Source organism: Helicoverpa zea, chromosome 9, assembly GCF_022581195.2.
Source record: "Helicoverpa zea isolate HzStark_Cry1AcR chromosome 9, ilHelZeax1.1, whole genome shotgun sequence".
NCBI classification, from domain to species: domain Eukaryota; kingdom Metazoa; phylum Arthropoda; class Insecta; order Lepidoptera; family Noctuidae; genus Helicoverpa; species Helicoverpa zea.
In genome coordinates this window covers 4,127,101-4,147,483 of record NC_061460.1, presented here as the reverse complement: position 1 = coordinate 4,147,483, position 20,383 = coordinate 4,127,101, and the positions used below count along the sequence as shown (strand labels likewise).

The following is a 20,383-nucleotide window of genomic DNA, read 5'->3' as shown; positions in this document are numbered from 1 at the left end:
GTTGCTTGTGAGATGACGGCAGACAGAAGAGTTTGGAAGAAGAAAATATGCCGCGCTGACCCCAAATAAAAATTGGTATAAGGGCAGGATTTAAGCTGCAACTTTTGAAAAATAAATGCTAAATTAAAGCTCATTGCCAAATCAATAAGCGCGACAAAAAAATCTATGATCTTGCAGTGGTTGACAACCTTTATATTCATTGCCGTGGCGCCATTAGTAGACAGTAGTGCCAAGAAAAATTGACGTTAGCCTCTAATACGACTTTAATGAACATAATTGAATACTTTATGCATATATTCATGGTTCTATAGAAAGTACAATTTATGTGTTCTTATGCATGTAGTTTTCACAGAAATTACGCGGATGCTGTTTGTTTGTAAGGAATTAAAATTAATTACATGATAAACAATGTAATAATGTTTTTATGTATTTATTTCTGCTTATTTTATTATGCTTACCGGCGTGTGCGCATACTGGAAGTTCTTTTGTTTAATTAGTGTGAGTAAGGTGGATGTTGACAAATCGTTATACACTCTTTTGCAAAAAAAAACGGGCACCTATGCGAAATCTTAGTTTTAAGGACTTTATGTATGTTTCAAAAGATTTACTACCAGGTTACCGAAAAAGTTACCAGGAATTTGTCCAGAGCAAGGTTTTACAACTCTCTTAGCAGTTCTCCAAAATTCAAATTTAGAATACACTCTTACGCATGTTTATCTAGCTCTATTGATGCTAGGAACATATTCCAGTCATTAAAATCTTTTGAAACATACATAAAGTCCTTAAAACTAAGATTTCACATAGGTGTCCGTTTTTTTTGCAAAAGACTTTATTTGTATTATAATTAAGTAGGTATATAGGTTTGTTGAAATAAATTGATAATCATTTAAAGAGACAGTACCTACTTACTACAGGATTCTTCTAATTGCTCTACCTTAGCTGTTTTCAATTTATTTGGGGTCGGTGGGTACAAATACTATGTTTCCAATTCAAGTTTCTCCAGACTTTTAGAAAGTAGGACAATTTTCTTCGGAATTCCTGCTTGATGCAGTCTAAAGAGTTTCCTAAGTATACCTACTTTAAAAAATAGAAATGACATAGGAATAATATTATGTAAAAGGCATATTAAAACCGAGCACGCAAAACTTACGTCATACGCTTAACAAAACAGCATAACTCAGAAAGCTGCTTGCAATTCAACAAGACCATCAAAGTAGACATCAAAATGTATGTATCCAGATTATCTTGATGAGTCCCTACGTCCAACGTACTTAGAATTCATGGGCACCATCTCGTTATGGGTGCGAGGAAGCAATGACGCTGTCTTATAGGAACCATGATACTGTTACGCCCATACGGGCAATATACACAACACCACGGTATTAATATTAATGTGCTGTCTGAAAGACCATGGTTGGCGTGTGAACTGAAAATTAAAACATCTGTGAGAGCACGTGACCTGGGTTTTAACCAGCTAACTGTTGCCGCCGAACTAGAGGCAATAGAGTAAGCGAAACAATGTTACAGCAATGCAGATCAGTGCATAGCCAATGAGATCTGGGACAGTCTAGATCGTAAAAAACAGCTTTAAGTGCACGCTGAATAAAAATACTGCACGACTGAATTAAATGAATATTTTTTATCTTTAACTGTTTTTACGTCCCAGTACTACCTAAATTTCGCTATAAAATTAACATAATGAGGTCTAGGCGGTAGAATGTTAATAAAATCTATAATGCAAGACTATTTTATTAAGTGCGTGGTGGTATTGCAAAAAAAAAACAAATGACAGTTTACATAGTGTCGGTACATTTTTGCGAAGCCGACAATGTAGTGGCCCAACATTCTTTTCAAGGTTTTTCGCCGAGTTCACCTTCCATCATTTAGGACACCTCTTAACCGATATTTTTATTTAATTCAGTACGTGTGCCGGTTTCTGACTGAGTTCCCATACCATGTTTTACAAAGATAAGGAAGGTAAATAAAACAGTCAACAATTGTATTGAATTGCAAATGCATGTAAATGCTTTTTTTTTGTTTTATTTTTTTACTTTTAATCAAGGATTCTTGTTTTATGCTAACACGTTTTATAACCTTTTACAATTTCATTTTGATGTACAAAAAGTAATCTAGTTTTTTTAATAAAATATTTTATTGCGGCCCTAGTAAGGCTGAGTAATTGCATTTGCAATTTTAAATTAATGGTTCTACAATCCTACGAGTCCCCAACTTAAATGTCAAGTCCGCATTTTACCAGCTTGACTATACACGTTTATATATAAAAAGCAATCTTGATAAAGTATTTTATAATTGAAATAAAATAAATGTTTTTGCGCACTCTCGCTCTCTCTATATAAGGTACCGATAAGAGTTCGCTAATAATTCATTGGAAAAAAGATATTCTGAGTCTTTAAACACCATTCTCTTATCCTGTTTATAGCCATAATATATCTCGTGACCACCCTTTTACCCTTTAGCGTTGTAAAAAATCTTCATAATGTTTTTTGTCTTGCTGGATAATAATTTTATTCATAGATTTTTTTTACAACTTTTGTGTAAGTAAAAAAATGTTATTGAAATAAAGTTTTTTTTTCAATTGTATAAGTTAAAGATAAATTTATATAAAACTATTCATTTTCGTCTTCTTTTAAATAACTAAGTAGGCATCAAAAACAGCCTATTATTGTTAAAAAAAAGATCGAAGACATATATTCACGTCATTTTGATTAGTCAGCACTCATTTATTTACTCAAATGACTAATAAAAAAAACAGTTGTGATTATGATTGTCTAATTAGAAGCCACATTTGCAACCATAAAAGCCATAAGCGGCATATTTAATACTTGGGAAAAACAGCAAATTGTTTCATTGATTGCTGCTATTATGTACAATCAGTCTGTGGTTGAAAGGTTTTGTTTGATTTATTTTGTGTATTGATTTTAGTTAGAAATTATTGTATTTAATTAGTTTTTAGAACGACTTATTCAGTTTTAGGGTCGGTTAATAACTGATGGAAATAGTTTCGAGCGTATCGTAAATGTTTGACCGAATCACCGACAAAGGATCATCGGTTGGGTGTGAATGTTTGAATGTATAATACGCGACGCTTGGTCTGTCAGAAATTTACTTTTCTTTAGGAGCAATAATCATACCCATTTACCTACTTTTTTATTAATCAAATGGAATCAATGTTATTAATGTAAACGAAAAATATAAAAAAAATGCAAAATCCGATAACCTACTATTACGTAGATACATTCTGGATACCTTAAATTCTTGCTACACAAATATTTCGCAGCAGCTTATTGGATACTAATAAACCTGTATCATAAATATTATTAATTTTAAATTATGGACCTTATGTAGATACATTTAACGAGTCTATTCCTATAAAATTAAAATAAACGCTTATTCTGTGGCGCCTTAATACGAAAAAATACGGTAATTGGCTGCCGGCCAGTGCAAACAAGGTTTTACTTAATCATGAGATACTGCAGTGAAGGTGACCATTCGTACAGATTTCATCGGATATATCTGAACTTTTACCACCCAGACTTTTTCATTACAAGTGATTACTCATGTGATTAAAAAACTTCATCATAAGGAAAAATGTTCTTTAGAAATGTAAGTTTCCATTGACTAAAATACTGTTTGTTGTCCGGATAGTGAAGAATGGTCACCCTATGTGAGGAGGTTTAATATTGCGAGATTATGCGGCTTATATTAATTTTATGCTTATATATCTTTATTTGTGTGCATTGAAATATTTTTTTTCATACTTTTTAAGTCTACCGTGGTCAGGTACTGTTGTTTACCGACCAAGTTTTAAATAGAAATTGACATGGAAACTAAGTCCATTTACTATTTATTATTTTATCCAGTCTCCATTCTAAGAAGATGTCTCTTTAAATTCTTCTCCAGTCTAGGTTTTATTTATTTTTTAAGATACAGCTAAAGAAACAAAGGTTAACAAAATTAAAGTTTTCACACATAGCATTACCAATACCTTAGTTTATCTTCTTATCACGTGTGTTCACAAAACAGTACTGATTAAACTAACTTGCTAGACAAGTAATTGCAGTACATTATCAGCTAGTTCAAGTTAACAAACATTATTGGCTTTGCTATCTGTGTGATGTGCATGAACTTTCCAGACTTTAGGCTTAATCTATTCCCGAGGGTTGATTTGCTTGGTAAGATATACAGAGTGTGTCGTTCATAATCACATTAAATCCTATCACATATACTTTATGATATTCTATGGCGAATTGTAAAAAAAATAACCTAATCCATTCAGTGGTTTAACCACAGGAGTCATTTTTCGTTTTTATAATTTACAACATCATGTGTAAAGCAGAGATAAAGTTAGGAGTATCGAACGTTTTGATCGGTTGACAGCTGTCAGTTTTCAAGGGAGAATTTCAGTTGTTTGTAATGACTGACTTTTATATGGTGTTCTAATTTTCGCACATTTTTATCCTATTTACTTTGTTTGAAAAATTCATTTTTTTATTTTTACGTATATTTCTTTTTTATTTCTGTTAATCGACATATATTAACCAGTATATTAATGCATTTCATTTAATGTGATTATGAACGACACACCCGATATAAAGGTAAAATATGTATCTATTTATACATTATACATAAATAAAAATGAAACCCGCTTTCCGTTGTCACGACATAACATGAAAACGGCTTGACCGATTTGGCTGAAAATTAGAGGAGAGGTAAGTTAGTTAAGAGTAAGTTTTTGTCACCATCCGGCTACGGGACGCGGGTGAAACCGCGGGCGAAAGCTAGTAAAATATAAAAATATAAGTATTAATATGAAAAAAGACGATTTACGGTTTTACTTGTATTTAGTTACGTAGGCGTGCATTCTTTTCTTAGGAATAAATAAAAGTAAGTAGTCAAAGTTATCGCCAGGTAATTTTATGAAAATTTATTTGACCAGTGAAGTTACTTAACGTGTTTAATGAAGAAATAAAATAAAGTAAAAAGAGGACTTAGTTTATTGGTTCTTAAAAAAAAAATAATGATTAATCTGTAAAAAATACAACATAAAGATAAGATAGACAAACAATTAATTAATTAACGTAAAGATAACAAAACTAATTTCATTATTTGTACTTATCACAAGCTCCACTTTTCCGAGATCAAGAAAATGCCATACCATCACTATGTGTGTCGAGTACTTTATAAGGAAGCATCTCTATATAAATAAATCAGATGCTCCCAACATTTATGACTATAATATATTTAGTAGCAACGCCTTCACTGGACAGACACCTCAGACAGAGCAAGTGTAACGAAAGCTCTCGATAAGGAAGCAGAATCCAATAACAATTAAACGGTGTTCATTGCGCGCGCGCAGCCTCAAGTGTCATTTATCTCAGTACACGTTAGCTCACTCGGTGCACTAGTTAAGAAATATTGTTCATATATAAATGTTTGTTTATATGTTCGGTGCCTTAGGTGGAGAGAAATTTAATGAGCTGTCTGCTCGTTAATAGCAATTAACAGTGTTTAATTCAATATCTAAGTGTCCCATAATTCTATAAGTGATTTATAAGTGTTTTAGTTCCATAATTTTATGGATTTGTGGCCGTCTCTTTATAGGAAATTGACTTTCAGAATGGGAAAGTTGAACTAGAATTTGAACTACAAGTTGACAATAGGATATATTAGACTGGTATATATGCTAAAGACCAATAGTATACTTACTCGTTCTTCTTTTTTATGGGAATAAAACCTGCAATACACCGTGACTGTTATTTGCTTAACTACTGAAACAACCGTCCTATTACACATCAGACACATTAACACTTAGTAATTTTCTGCTAGCATTTATTTGCAAAAAAAAAATACAAACCTAATAAGTTTACAGATAGTTACAAATACTGAACGCTCAATATCTAACATTTTAAAAACTATACTTAGATAAAAGACAGGTTTCAAAACCTTAGGGCTACTTGCCTATATCATCTAATACTTGTCAAATGTGGATCGTTCGGCGTTTTTCATAGAGTTCTAACCAGCGTTTTCTTACTTACAATTACAGAGGTAGTGGTACAACCCTCAATATATGGTATTAATACACACCTTTTTATGATAGGGCGGAAACAAGGAATAACCTACAGGGTGCGTCATTATCTCGCCCTGTATTAACACGTGTTAATACCATATATTTTCTGTTACGCTAAACGTTTGACACTTTTAGTATATGTTAGGTACACTATATTATTATGTATGGTTAGTAAAAAGACGAGGTAATATATTGTGCGGATGCAATGTGCAGTTTAGAATGAACGTGTAACTGGCCGGTAGCCAGCGGCAAAGCCTGTGCTTAACTTTATTGGTATTCCAGAACATGACTGCTAATATTTTACGTAGACATCTTAATACTTAATAATAAAATTAATTTTATACTTAGGTATTCATGTTTAATAATAAAAAAAAAACTATTTTTAATGGTTTGGGCAGTTTGAAAAATATAAAAAACACATCTTATAAATAGAAATTATAATTGAAAAGAAAGTCAAGATACAATTTTCTCTACAATTCAATTTTCAGTCCTTTCAGAGTTCTTGATCGCGACTGGAATAATATCGCGGGTTAAACTAAGATGTTGGACGTCTATTAACGTCAATTTAGAGTTTTGTATAGTCTACCTTCACTTGTTAGTCGTTCCCGTTTCTCGAAGGTAAGCTCTCAAATGATTTTGAATTCAATAGCCTCAATGCGTCCTGCAGAAACGGTATTCTTAAGTATGATACTGGACTGTAATGAATTATTTGAATTTATCTTAGTACAAGTATATGCAGGAAATATATTTGTCTGTTTTAGAGAGCAATACTTGTAACCAGTATCAAATAAATATGGAAACATTTTCCAACCAGGACTCTGAAGCTAATTTATACTGAAAAGTAATTAGTCATGTTCGTTGTAAGTAAAAAATATCATCAACACATAATGTAGTAACACTTCACACAAAATGTGACAAAAATACAGGAACACAAACACTCCGTACTTAATTCAGCACACAACAGTTTTTTACTGTTTAATTATATGCCATCAATACATAAGCAGACCCGTAATCTATCGTGCAAGTGAGGCGCCTACTTTGCATATAAGCCAGTAAAAAGTCTACTTGATCACATTAAACTACTCGTCAGAATTTCCAATTCTCAGTTCATGCAAATTCTTTCATTGTCAAGATTTGCACGTAAGCTTTGAAGGCGGGGAGTGCAAATCTTTGATCTGGATGCATATAATTATAGGTAGTTAGCGTAGTTTTGCATGTTATATTATTCCATGTGATCTGGCAACATTGGCGGGTTACACGTCTTGGTATTTGATTTAGTTTTTTTAGTTAGTGATTTCTCTGGTCGTCTTTCAATACTTATGCAGGTACCTATTCCTTATATAATTTTATTCTAATAAATTAAGGAAGTAAAAAATCTAAAATTTCTCTATTACACTTTCTACATAAAGAAACTTCTTCAATGAATCGTTTGTGCATAGTTTCTGACAATGATTTGTTTTTATTCACTGATAACGGTGTTCATTTTCCAGTTGTGAATCAAATGGATAGACGTAATATGATCCTCAGCAATTAAAGCGAAAACTAGTTATTTACCACCGAGAACCAAGTGATAGTATTCTTATCTCGTCATCAAAATCACGTTAAAGTCACGATTATCATAAAATTAAATACCTAATCGCCTTAGTGTTGCTACATTCATACTTTCCAGTTTTCAGTTACAAATTACATGAAGCTTTTATGGTCTTTTAAGACAAGCTATGTAGGAAGTGTTAGAGAACGTGTACAGAGTTGCAAAACTTGCAAAATTTGTTGTTTAATGTGGAACTTAGTTGGAAAATTCCATTATTTATATCATATCTTCAGGTAATACAGTAATCATTAGGCGACATAGAGCTATACATAAAATGATATGTAAAGATATAAATGCGTTTACGTTATTCATTTTTTATGAATATGGCTGGAACTTATAAGGTCTGTCCAGATACTCCTTCTGGAAATCAATGGTAGAACGGATGTCCTGAAAGGATAATGATGACGAATATGGCTCACAATACAATCAAGTATTGTAAAAAGATATCGTAAACAGACATTTTTAATATTCCGATTACAGTTTTTTGCAAGACACAACGGTGAACCTTATTTGTGTTTTCAAGAGTCTCTTAAAAAACAATTTACCGTCCAAGTGGTCCTCCGTCTTTTATTTTCGTACTTCTAATTGTTTGTACACATGCAAACAGAATGGTAAGTGTTTGCTATACACTTAATTCAAAGATTTTATATTAGTTTAAAACAAATGTTTTTGTCTTTGTACCGTAATGTGTGGTGTAAAAACTGTTTGTTTCTGCCGTTTTTTACTGTGTTAGACGTTTGCTAATTAGGTGCTTATGAAAATACGGCATTGTTTTTTGAAGTCTAATCCGTTAGAAGCACTGTATTTCATCTACTTTAGTAAGTTTGTTTAAATAAATCATTGCATAGGTAGTATTTTTTGTAGATATTAAATAACTGTCTGATGTCTGAAGAACTTCTTTAGAAGATAAAATAATTTTTGTTTTGACGGAAAAATGCATTAAGATACCTGATTTGAACTGAAAAATATTCTTATGGTATTTTATGATTTTTTCAAAAGAGGTTAGAAGTTTTTTTTTACCTAAATCACGTTTATTTAAGCACTTTTGTAATAAAATAGATTTGTGTAGTAGCTTATGAAAGCGCGTTCTCGACAATAACAAAGTTCGAGAAAAATTATTAAGCACTGATTTTGACTGCCTTATGGCATTAGAATGTCCTATTGCATTGTATAAAGCATTTAAACAAATATTTGTGGATATTTATAATGACTGCTATGTAAACAAACGTGTTTCAAACAGTGACAGGAATAACAAAAAATGGATTGATAACAAAATAAAGTGTATGATAAAAGAAAAAGATAGGTTATTTGAGTTATGGAGCAATGAACCAAAGAATATGTTAAAGAGACTTAATTATACTAAATTTAGAAACAAATGCCAAAAAGCTATTGTAAAAAGTAAAAATATATATGATAAAAAAAGTATATTAGAGTGTAATAAAAACATTAAAAAAATATGGGAAAGGATAAATACGATGTTAGGAAACAACAAGCAATCTGTTGATGATTTGATTATATCAAACATGAACGGACAAGACAGTGTTATTGACATAAGTAATAATTTTGCGTCTACCTTCGATAGAGAAATTGAGGAAATAAAACATAAGTGTCAAGACATTTGGTTGGATAGGAAGACTTATGTAAAAACCTCGGACATGTCCATGAGATGGCAACCAGTGAGCCCGAAATATGTCAAAAACATAATCAACAACATGAATGTAAATAAATCTCCGGGAAGCGACCTTGTGCGAATGTCCGACCTTAAAATAATTATTGATAAAGTAAGCCCCGTTCTAGCTAAACTTATAAACCTAACTGTAAAAAAATACAAATTTCCTAATAAGCTTAAAGAGGCAATAGTCCGCCCAATCCATAAAAAAGGTGATCGCAAAAATGTCTCAAACTATAGACCTATTTCCATTTTATCTAGCATAGACAAAATCATTGAAAAGTGCATAGTTAATCAATTAAGTAACTACCTACAAACAAATAATATTATTAACGAGTGTCAACACGGTTTTTTAAAAGGGAAAAGTACAAATACATTGCTTGCAAAATTCACTGACGAAATAAACAGTTACTTAGAAGACAAAAAATTTGTTATTACAATATTTTTTGATTACAAAAAAGCATTCGACACTTTGCAGTTTGATACCATCCTAAATGCAATGGAGGAGTGTGGGGTGAGAGAACCACTTAATCCATGGTTTCGTGATTACCTCACCGCGCGCTCCTACTGTGTGAAGGTGGAGGATACTCTTAGCGACAGAGTCGAGGTGCGGAGCGGGGTGGCGCAGGGCTCTGGATGTGGCCCAATTTGTTACCTTATGCACGTGAACAGCCTGTGCCGAGTGCTGCAGCATTGTTCTGCATATATGTTCGCAGATGACCTGTGCATACTTCGCTCTGGAGCTAACATAGACGATATCTGTCAGTTAGTTCAACAAGATATAGACGCTGTTGTTAAATGGTCGCATGACAATGGCATTATATTAAATGCCAGTAAAACTAAACTAATGTTAATTCATTCACCATATTTGCAATCTAATAGTGTGACTCCACCCTTATTTACCCATGATTATACATGTCACCATAATAACTTACTGGACTGTAAATGTAAACCTATTGAAAGAGTTAATTGTGTTACTTACCTGGGCGCGAGAATAGATGATAAATTTTCCTGGTCACAACATGTAGACTACATTTCTAATAAACTAAGAATATTATTGAGTAAAATGTACCACCTAAGCTTTAAAGTTCCTATTAATATTTTAAGATGTATTTATATGTCATTAGTTGATTCTATTATGAGCTATGCTCTTGACAGCTATGGGTTAACATTCAAAACTAACTTAGATAAATTGGAAGCCCTTCAAATCAGATTTTTAAAACTACTTGTTACTAAAAAAACTAAAAGCAGCTGTAAAGGAGACTATAGAAAATTATTTAAAATATGCAAAATTTTACCGATTACCCTGAAACATAGATATCTTTTATTAGTTAACCACCACTGTATCCAAGAGCATAACTTAACTTATGTAAAGAACAACCATAATACACGATCTATGGCTGCTGGTAGATTCAATGTACCCAGAGTCACCAACTACTTTGGTGACAGAACATTAAAAAAGAGAATACCTTATCTATTGAATAGTCTGCCGGCAGACATAAGGAGTGAAACTAATATAAAAAAATTCAAGCGTAAATTAAAATTATATTATTTAGATATTATTTAAGTTTTATATTTGTAATTGCAAGTTCTTTGTCATTATCTGTATAGTATTTAGTTATAAGTGAATTTAATTGTTCTTAAAGATACTCACTGACCCCACAGTCAAACCATTACAACGGTTTTGTGGGGCTTAGCATATAAGATGGCTACCTTTGTAATATAAGATAAATAAATAATAAATAATAAAAAAAAATAACACTAAACTATTTCAATTCAGAAATAAGCGGTCGGTAGTTGTTAAATACAATATTTCAGTAGATTATTAGCAATATATTGGGTTGTAGGTCTGACTCCTGCGGCGGTAACCAATTGATACATAATTTACAGTTAAGTGATTGTGCACATAGAATTATTTAGTTAAACCATTTTATTGCGGCTTTCCAATTTCAGTAGCGTTAAGGATATAGGTACAAGAAATCAATTTTAATCATGACAATATCATAATTTTATTTCTTATTTATTTCTCTCAAAAATTAGAATATCAAATTATCAATCACAATAAAATTTACGGTCATAAAATATGCGTAAAATAATACCTACATTTACCCGGCTTTACCCGTTTTTTGCCATAACACAACAGTGATGTCCAACATTCGGAATATATAATTATCGGCATGCAAATATACGCGTCGCGATGTAAGCATTAATTGTTTGACACGAAGACCCCACAAAAAGTATCGATCATGCTAATAGAGATGTACCAATAACTATTCATGTTTTGGATACGATAGCATGATAACTTTAATTAATCGACATTTTATAGCCTCTGTTACAGTGAGGGACATTCATTTTTTATAATTCCTTATTTTACGGCTTTTTTTTACATCTGGCTGAAAAAAAAACAATTTAAATGTTCGCTGCATTCTTAATTTAAAAATGACATGATTTATTTCATTCGTATTAACGGTAGGAATGTTTATTTGCTGAGAAATCGAGTTCTCGACTACTGGCTATTATTACAATGAATTGCAATAGCACCTTTAACTACAGCATTGGTTTACTTTTCAGTTAGTTTCACAATCAGGTAAAGAAAACACCTCATACATAAGATATACTTTCGAAATTCCTTATAAATAGGATCAGTGGAACTTAGAATTGAATGCAGCTTGGAAACTAAACCTCTTCAGAATATCGGGAATCAATCGCGTGGCTTGTCAAAGACTAGACAATCGATCCGTTCGTGTTCTGAATCGAGCTGTCGATCCGTCTGCTTTTTAGAATGTTTTTAGAGTGCCGTGTCTTCTAATAATAGTTATTGATTTTCTTTATTGAATGATAAGATTTTTACTTAGGTATTGAATGCACTAGTCTACTGTTTAGTTACACAAGTAAATGGATACTTTATATATATTGAATGGCGGCTGTTAAAGGATGAATAGGTAAAAAAGCGAAAGTTTGATTCAAGACTAGACTAGTTTGAATTTTCAAGTAGCTGCAAGTCAACCGAAAGTACTTTGAAGTTCGAAAGAAAAAAGACTTCATACCTACTCGTTTTTTTAAATAAAATTCTATTAATTTACTAAATGGTTAACAATTTATTTTATTTCTATGCCAATTTATGCAAACGGCAAGCTATTTATATTATGCGGTAAATAAATTTAAAATTGCCACTTAAAAGCAAGCAAGCTATCGATTCTCGATAATCGAAATTCTTTTATTATTTTTACGCTATATTTTTTCTCTTTCTTTAAAATAATCCTGATTTATTAACGTTATATACGCTAAAAAACCTTTTTCTTCATTATTTATTCAATTTTTATTTTCATAAGATGATAATTCAATTCATTGACAACACTTATTAACAACACTATAAAAATCAGGCACAAGATTGACAGTTACAAAATTACGTTCCGTTCCACTCAGAAACATACGGAACTTCGTAATCTGTGGAAACACACACTTGTCGGTTTGTCCACGAATCTGGACGGTTGGTAACAGTACTAAGGCCTGTTATGGTCTGAACAGCAAAATATTCAGCACAACTTTGTTATAAAGTAAAATCAGATGATGTGAATAAATTCATAATAATATCGTATGTGCTTGATTTCTTAGCTTATTATCCACACACTGCAGACGAAACAGTCGGCCAACAGTCGGCCCGATGGCGTTTGTTTTTTTTTAAGGAAATGATGAATTTAATCAATGTTTTTAGTCGGTTAAATACCTCATCGTTGTTTTTTGCGTCTCCAACACATCTCAGTATTATCATAGCCCGATACAACTGTTGGCCGACTAAAAAGTTTGCAATATGCGGATACTCTTTCGACGACCTCTATGGCGCAATGGTCAATCGATTCCCGGTTCGGTCGACATTTGTGTGATGAGCATGCTTGTTGGCCGTGGTCTGGGTGTTACAATATGTATTTATAAATATGTATATATGTAGCTATATGTAGTTTATCAGTTGTGTTAGCACCCATAACACAAGTTAATTAATAACTTACCATGGGGCTAACCGACCGTGTGTGAAAAGGTGTCCCGGCAAATTATTTATTTATCTTAAGCCTATGTTATTGAAAGGAGATTTTACGTAAACTAAGTTATATAGGGAGAAAGTTGTATGTATGTATGTTCATGTATGTTATTGAAGAATTTACATGGAAATTCGAAATGGATTTAGATTATATGACAGAGCTGGATTGGAAAGTTTATGGTATAGTTAAGGTGTTTACTTTACGTTATCGAGTGCTGACTTTAATAATGCTATAAATATTTGTGAAAGTTGGCTATTTTGGTCCTTATTTGATAAGTTAAGGAGCTCGTAAGTTAGTAATTGTACATTTATAGACTGATTTGATATTTGAAGGGTGTCAGTCCGATATAGCCTGTAAAGAGTGTGCTATTTTCCACGTTCACTTTTCTCGAAGACATATTCGATGTTAATAATTATTTCATCATATTTCGATTCGATCATTTAAGAAACATCTATAGAGCTACAAAAGCTGAATGTTTTGTGTAAGTTAAGTATTTCCTGAATGAAGTAATTTTCAAGAATGGTGGGACTACAATTTATGGGTACATACCTTATTATTCGGAGATAGATAAATCCATTGAGTTTTCCTGCCACTACTTTATTGCTAGCTTACAGGCTTATCCTTTTGTGTTAGTAGAAACGAAAATGCATGCTAGTAACAATTGATTATATCTATTATTTTAAACAATAGGTTTAAAGGAACTTCACAAAGGTGAATAAAGCAGTTTCTCAAAGAAAAGCCATGAATTCTTCCTTTGTGGAATAATAGATAAAAGTATTAGTAAATTCAGTTAGGTACTTATGTGAGTGCCGCTCAAAGCCTTCCAGTATTGTGTCATTGCGCACCATAACTTGGACCGTTAAGTCTTTCAAGTCGCGATGAATAAACATCAAACAAGAAACATTTGTGCACAAACATGTCTGTGTGTTTGTGTGTTCGTGTAAACTTGTAGTTCTGAGTTCTGTGACTTTTTGTGAACGTATTTTTCCTTCAGTATTTGAAATATAAGCAATATGCATAGAAGCGATAAAAAATATGTTTTGTAGTGATAATAATTGATTGAGTATATTTAACATGTAAAGTATTTCATATGAGGTACAATTGAATGCATAAACATATGCCGTTATGGATGGTTGGTTTATAGGTATCTTGAAGATATGGTTTGTTGAAAACATGAAATTGAACATGAAACATGAAAAATTCAGCAGTGAATTCAAATTTTAGCAGTGAAGTGGAAGTCGTCCTAAACTTTGTCGAATTAAGTCTAGACAAAAGACTGTGCGTGCGATACAAATTGTGTGTCAAATTAAAAAAGTAGAGTACTAGTGCTTGAACGGTACCCATCTTCGTTTTATGAACAAGTGGGGACATCAAATTGCAATGTTACGGCAATGATCGACCAAATGAATGTAAAAAATATATCAATGTAAATAATTGTTTACAAGATCCATTTAACCAGGTACATGTGTTTGTATAAATTGTTTAGGAAAAGTTTGGGGGAAAATCAGCTAAGTATAGAAAAATGAGACTCTGAAAACAATTGATCTTGAACAATATTTGAGATAAAGGCTTCTCGTTAATGGATGTTTATGTAAAAGGCATTTGCATTTGACAACTCAAAAGTTGAGAAATAGGTACGTAATGCAATCCATAATGGCTTGCAGGTCTTCCTCGATAGTTAGAAGAATATGATGTGATAAAACTAATTAATTAAACACTTGATAGTTTTCCCACGATGAAAATTCTATTAACTTGTCATAACAACAGAATTCTTAACGGTTTCAATAAGCGTAATAAAGACATCAATAAGTATTTGAAGGCAGTATCAAATACCTGCATAAATCCATACAAGACTAGAGGAGTTCCTGTGATTGATTAACTACGATTTGTATCATGTATTTATGGGTGCTCACGCGCAGGTATCTGTAGGCGCGTGCGCGAGAATCTTCATACCGTTTGTCGAAGCTTTTTCTCATGTAGTGCGGATGTCTTCAATTAATCTGTGAATTTGTGAAAGAATTGAATTATGTGTAATAATGACTCGAATACTATGCTAAAGTGGAATGTTAATAGCTAGTCATTGTTATATAATTTTAAGTACTGTAAAACTTTGCTTTTCATTTGGGTACGTAATACCAATTTTTCGCAAGATATATTTCTATACTCTCTTACCGGCACCTATAATCATAAATTTAATATTCTCGAGGTCTTGGTGCAAATCAGTATCTATAATTAATAGGTAAAGAAACTTAAATGTTCTTTTAAAAAGTAATAATTATGTAGGAGACAAAGCAGAAAACATTTTTCTTCACCCTGGCTAAGCGATTAAGTGCTAATTCTATATGCTATACAAAGAATGGTCTACCGTTGATTGTAAAGGTTTTGCTACCATCAATTTATACATACCCAACGGTCCCAAAGCCACACCCAGAGAAACTTGAGAGATATCTGCCAACAAAAAGGGAACAAAAACATATCAAGCGGGGCCAGTAATAATGTCATCATTCCTGTTTAATGATCAGGCTGTGGTTTGTTTTACTCGGTTATAAGAACTTACCACTAATGTGAGATGAAATAACCTAGAGTTTTGTAATTATATGCAGCTTATCAACTTGTCGCGTTTGAGTCATCGCTGTTTCAAAATTGTAGCTTCATCTTTTGTGTATTTATGAACTTCCATAATGAACAATCTCCATGCTGTATCTGAATAATTTTACTCATGAGACAAACCTTTTAATATGTCCATTTCCATCTGAGCGTCACATTCAGGAACCCTTTGTTAGCCATTACTGGATACCACACAATATATCCATAATGCAGTCGTTATCTTTTTCAGTAGGTAACTATTTCCAGTAACACGATGATTTAGAAGCACTCAACTATGCTTCTTTGCACGCCAGTGTACTTCTCTAAACTGCTTCTATGCAGAATTTTCGTTATTCAAATGTTTTATGTTTGCGTAAATCATTCGTATGAAAATTATGTACATACCTTTAAGAACTTCCTATAATTTCCTCTTTGTTTTCCTACAAAATCATACATCAAACTATGAACAAACAAAGCTACATTAGTACCGAGTCCAGTCTACGTGAATTCGATAAATTCCTGGATTCTAGCTAATGGTGATAAACTTGGAACTCACTTCCGCGTCTTTAGGGTCGTCGCGAAACGTGTTTGCAATTAAAACTTGAGAAAATTGAATTTATTAGAGATGTCTGTCCTTTCTTGGATCTGATATCGATTGGAAGTATTGACTTCGAATCCCGCAAAGGTGTGGGGAAACTGGATTGCTGCGAATAATTATTTAACTTCAGAAAATGAATTAGGTATCGTCAGATAACCTTACTTGTACTTTGATGATGAAACATTAAGTTTATAACGACATTATCTACCAATCACATCGATTTTTTTATTTATTTTCATCAACTTTTAAAGTTTAATGATATTTTTATATAAATATGTCTTCAAAAGCGTCATTAGCAGTCATTTCGCAAATTACTCGGTGCTTGAGTGTCGATATAACTTTTTTATAACTTTTTTAAATCTCTCACATCCCTAATAGTGTCGTGGACGCGCAGGCGCGTAAAAAATGGCGGGAGTTAAGCACACACGTGCGATGGACATCGATCGATGCAATTATATTGAATAGTAAATAAGTTTCAGCTTATACGTTGATAGTGATAGGTATATTATATATCTTGTAGGTACACATGGTTATAAATAAATTGGTGAAGAATTAAAGCAGGATAACTAAGTGGTTGGTTGTGAATAGGGCTGCCATCCGTCCGGGTTTCCCCGGATTTGTCCTCGTTTGGAGGCCGTCCGGGGGCCGTCCGGGCGGGGTTTCAAGAAGTGTCCGGGGAAAACCCGGACACTTTTCATGTAAGGAAGCACCTCATTGAATTTAAGTAAATGTTAATAGTAAAGGGATTACAAATTAGGTTCGGGGAAAAAATGCGATTTACGCCAAATGTCCGGGTTTTTTAAATGTTTGTCCGGGTTTGGCGAAATTCGAGATGGCAGCCCTAGTTGTGAAGAAAAAGCCCTATTTTTATGATATGGTCTTAGCAGCTGTTTTTGTTAAAGCACTGAAAATAGAAATTCGTCGGTCAGTCGTTTATTAAAAACATACGTAATTTATACTTAGCAAAATTATTTGCGACAATTTTTTTTTCTCTACTTTATATCTTGTTTACATAAAACAGCTTTATATACTTAGGTTACAATACTATTAAAATATAATTCATACTTTAGTAGATCTGCAACACCAGATACAGAGCGAATATAAAATATATTCATGTTTCTGTAACCACTAACCTTGCCTGGAATCCGCTCGCACCTCACCCCATACGTTGTGGTTTTACATAGAAAATAGACGAATACTATCCACGCCTTTATGTTGTTTCGCTTGTATTTCTAATAATATAGAAAATATTTACAGGTACGTTTTTATGTGTTATGAAACTATAAAAAATGTTTCCATTGTTACTTCAGATTCTCACCAATATTTTTGCAATAGTTACTAACCGACTTCCCAAAAAGGAGGAGCTTCTCTATCCTTTGGAATCCCTTTGTTTTTGTCAATTCTAGTTATATCAATCTTCGATATAACATCAACCATTCTCAGTAGGTACCTTTTCTGCATCTAACCTAGGTGAATAATAATTTTCTGTGGTGTTAAAGCCACAGAAAGTTCATGATAATCCAATAGATCTGCTTCTAATAAAACTACTCCTCTTACAAAGTGACTAATTGAAATTCCACAAACACAAACCATAAATAAAAATGGTCCAAATAAAAGTCCTAAACAAGTGATATGAACACATAACATTAAGTGCGGACAGGCTACCTATAGGATTACACGGTCGACGCACACACGTTGGAACAAACAAATTACGGCGTTGCGCTCATTGAAAGCTATCCACACTGTTCACGCCTCGAGGAGTTGCATCTTCATATTTATAGCTACTGAGTGGTGATCAGCTCGGCGTGTAACTGCAAATTTTCATTGTGAATTAACGGAGGTTTGAAGTAATGTTGCACTTGTTTTATCATAATGATCGAACGATTTTTGAAGCACTACTTTTTTACTCTCTGTTTTTGTTGGTTTTGACTGCATTGTTGGTCTAGTTGTATGAAAATGATTTGAACTTGTTTTAATACGCAGTCTTGGAACAAACAAATTACGGCGGTGCGCTCATTGAAAGCTATCCACACTGTTCACGCCTCGAGGAGTTGCATCTTCATATTTGTGGGTACTGAGTGGTGATCAGTGGATGAAGTGCCAGGTCGGTGCGTAAATGCAAATTTTTGTTGAGAAATGAACGTGGTATTTGTTAGTTTGATGCAATGTTACACTTGTGTAATGATAGAGCGCATTTTGATGTCTTCATAGTAAAGTTGACCCCGAAGGCTGCTACGTTTTACGAAGGGATCAAATATTTCATGAAATAAAACTGAATCTTCTCTAATAAGTACATTTATATTTATGAATCTAAAACACTAGGGATACAACATCATACCATCACACATAGATACATTCTAACAGTTACTCCCGACTTCCACGTCATAAACATTTCACAAATACACCGTAACATACCTTCGATACACTTTTCAACCAACAAACGATCTTAGCTCATAAAAGTAATACAGGCGATTACGATCGTCGTTAGAGTCTGCGCATACGTCGGTCGCCGCAGGCATCCCGGCCGATTTGATCCTGCGGGATATTTACCGTTTGCATTCCGAACGCCATTGCTGTTACACATAGTCCATCATCGACGCCAATGGCAGATATAATTGGCGGTTAAAAATATTTGAACTTGGTGTTCTAGAACATGAATTTAAAAAGTAGGTACCTACTGGCTGGATTTAACTGGATCGATAAAAAAGGTTTTATGTGTTTTTTATGGCTCGACTCGTGTAAGGGCTGATTACAGTACTTGGTTGGCATTTCCGTGATCGAGACGCCATTTGTTACAGTTTTTATTTACTTGTTCTACTCGTTTAAGCTTAATGCGAAACTTACAAAAGGTACACTAATTGCCTTGTTGATACATGACTTGCCTTCTAAGTTTATAATAGACGGAACAACATCAAAGACAACGTTATGAGCAACTTCACTAATCTGAAAGCTAAATCCCTATCTACGTACACTGCTAATGACCACCATATTCGTCAATTTGTCGAAGATAAGTAAGTACAGATGAATAAATAAGACATTGATGTATGAAAACAAGCTATTATTTTGATCTATGAAAACCTAGAAATACCACGCGTAGGCGCTAAGGCTATATTAATGCTCACAATTATTTTCAAACTTATTGATCACGTGATTTCTACCCGTAATCACTTCACCGGATACGTTCGCGATACGATTTACATTTATCGTCCGTCTAGAATTATCGTCGCCATCAAACATAAGGTCTAATTACAAACGCTTAACGATATTATTAATTTATTCATAAAATATTGACGGCGACTAACTTTCATGATAACCAAGCTATAAAGGAGCCCTCAAATTATAGGTTCAGCGGTTTGAACGGATGTATCTCATTGTATATGACGCTAGTGAAAGATTCTTGGAATATCGGGTAATACATAGAATAAAGATTGCAATGAAGATGTGTTTTTAATAAGGTTCCAATCTAAGTTTTCCTTTAAAATTTAACTTTTTACTACTTCGAAGTTTTAAGAAAGATAGTATGGATCATTTAATTCTTTAATTTAAAAGTCTTAAATATACAATGTGAAATGGTAATGAGTACATAATTTAAGACAAGATTAGATTCTACCTCTATTCAAAAGGTTTATACTCCATAGAAAAAAATGTGAAGAGTTTAATGAATCAACAATTATAAAGTCTCATTTTTTTTTTAATATTTTTAAAGTTATATCTGTAACAACGATTAATGTATGTAGCTATTAACACGAATAATGATAACAATTATAAATGTAAAAAAGACTATTTATTTTAAAGGCTTATAACTGTAATTTTT

General features: G+C 32.9%; 2 protein-coding genes across 2 annotated transcripts in view; both read left to right on the top strand.

Moving 5' to 3' along the window:
• The window catches only part of LOC124633451, an 88,042-nt gene that overhangs the window by 8,046 nt on the left and 59,613 nt on the right, over window positions 1-20,383 (top strand). The gene's annotated exons all lie outside the window — the stretch shown is intronic.
• LOC124633450 lies at window positions 8,768-11,094 on the top strand. Its single transcript, XM_047168677.1, has one exon. The coding sequence runs from the start codon at window positions 8,822-8,824 to the stop codon at window positions 10,913-10,915; it is 2,094 nt and encodes a 697-aa protein (XP_047024633.1). The 5' UTR covers window positions 8,768-8,821; the 3' UTR covers window positions 10,916-11,094.

What these genes read in the sequence shown, in the direction of transcription:
- LOC124633450 (XM_047168677.1), top strand. Translation starts at nt 8,822, where the DNA reads ATGGCATTAGAATGTCCTATTGCATTGTATAAAGCATTTAAACAAATA.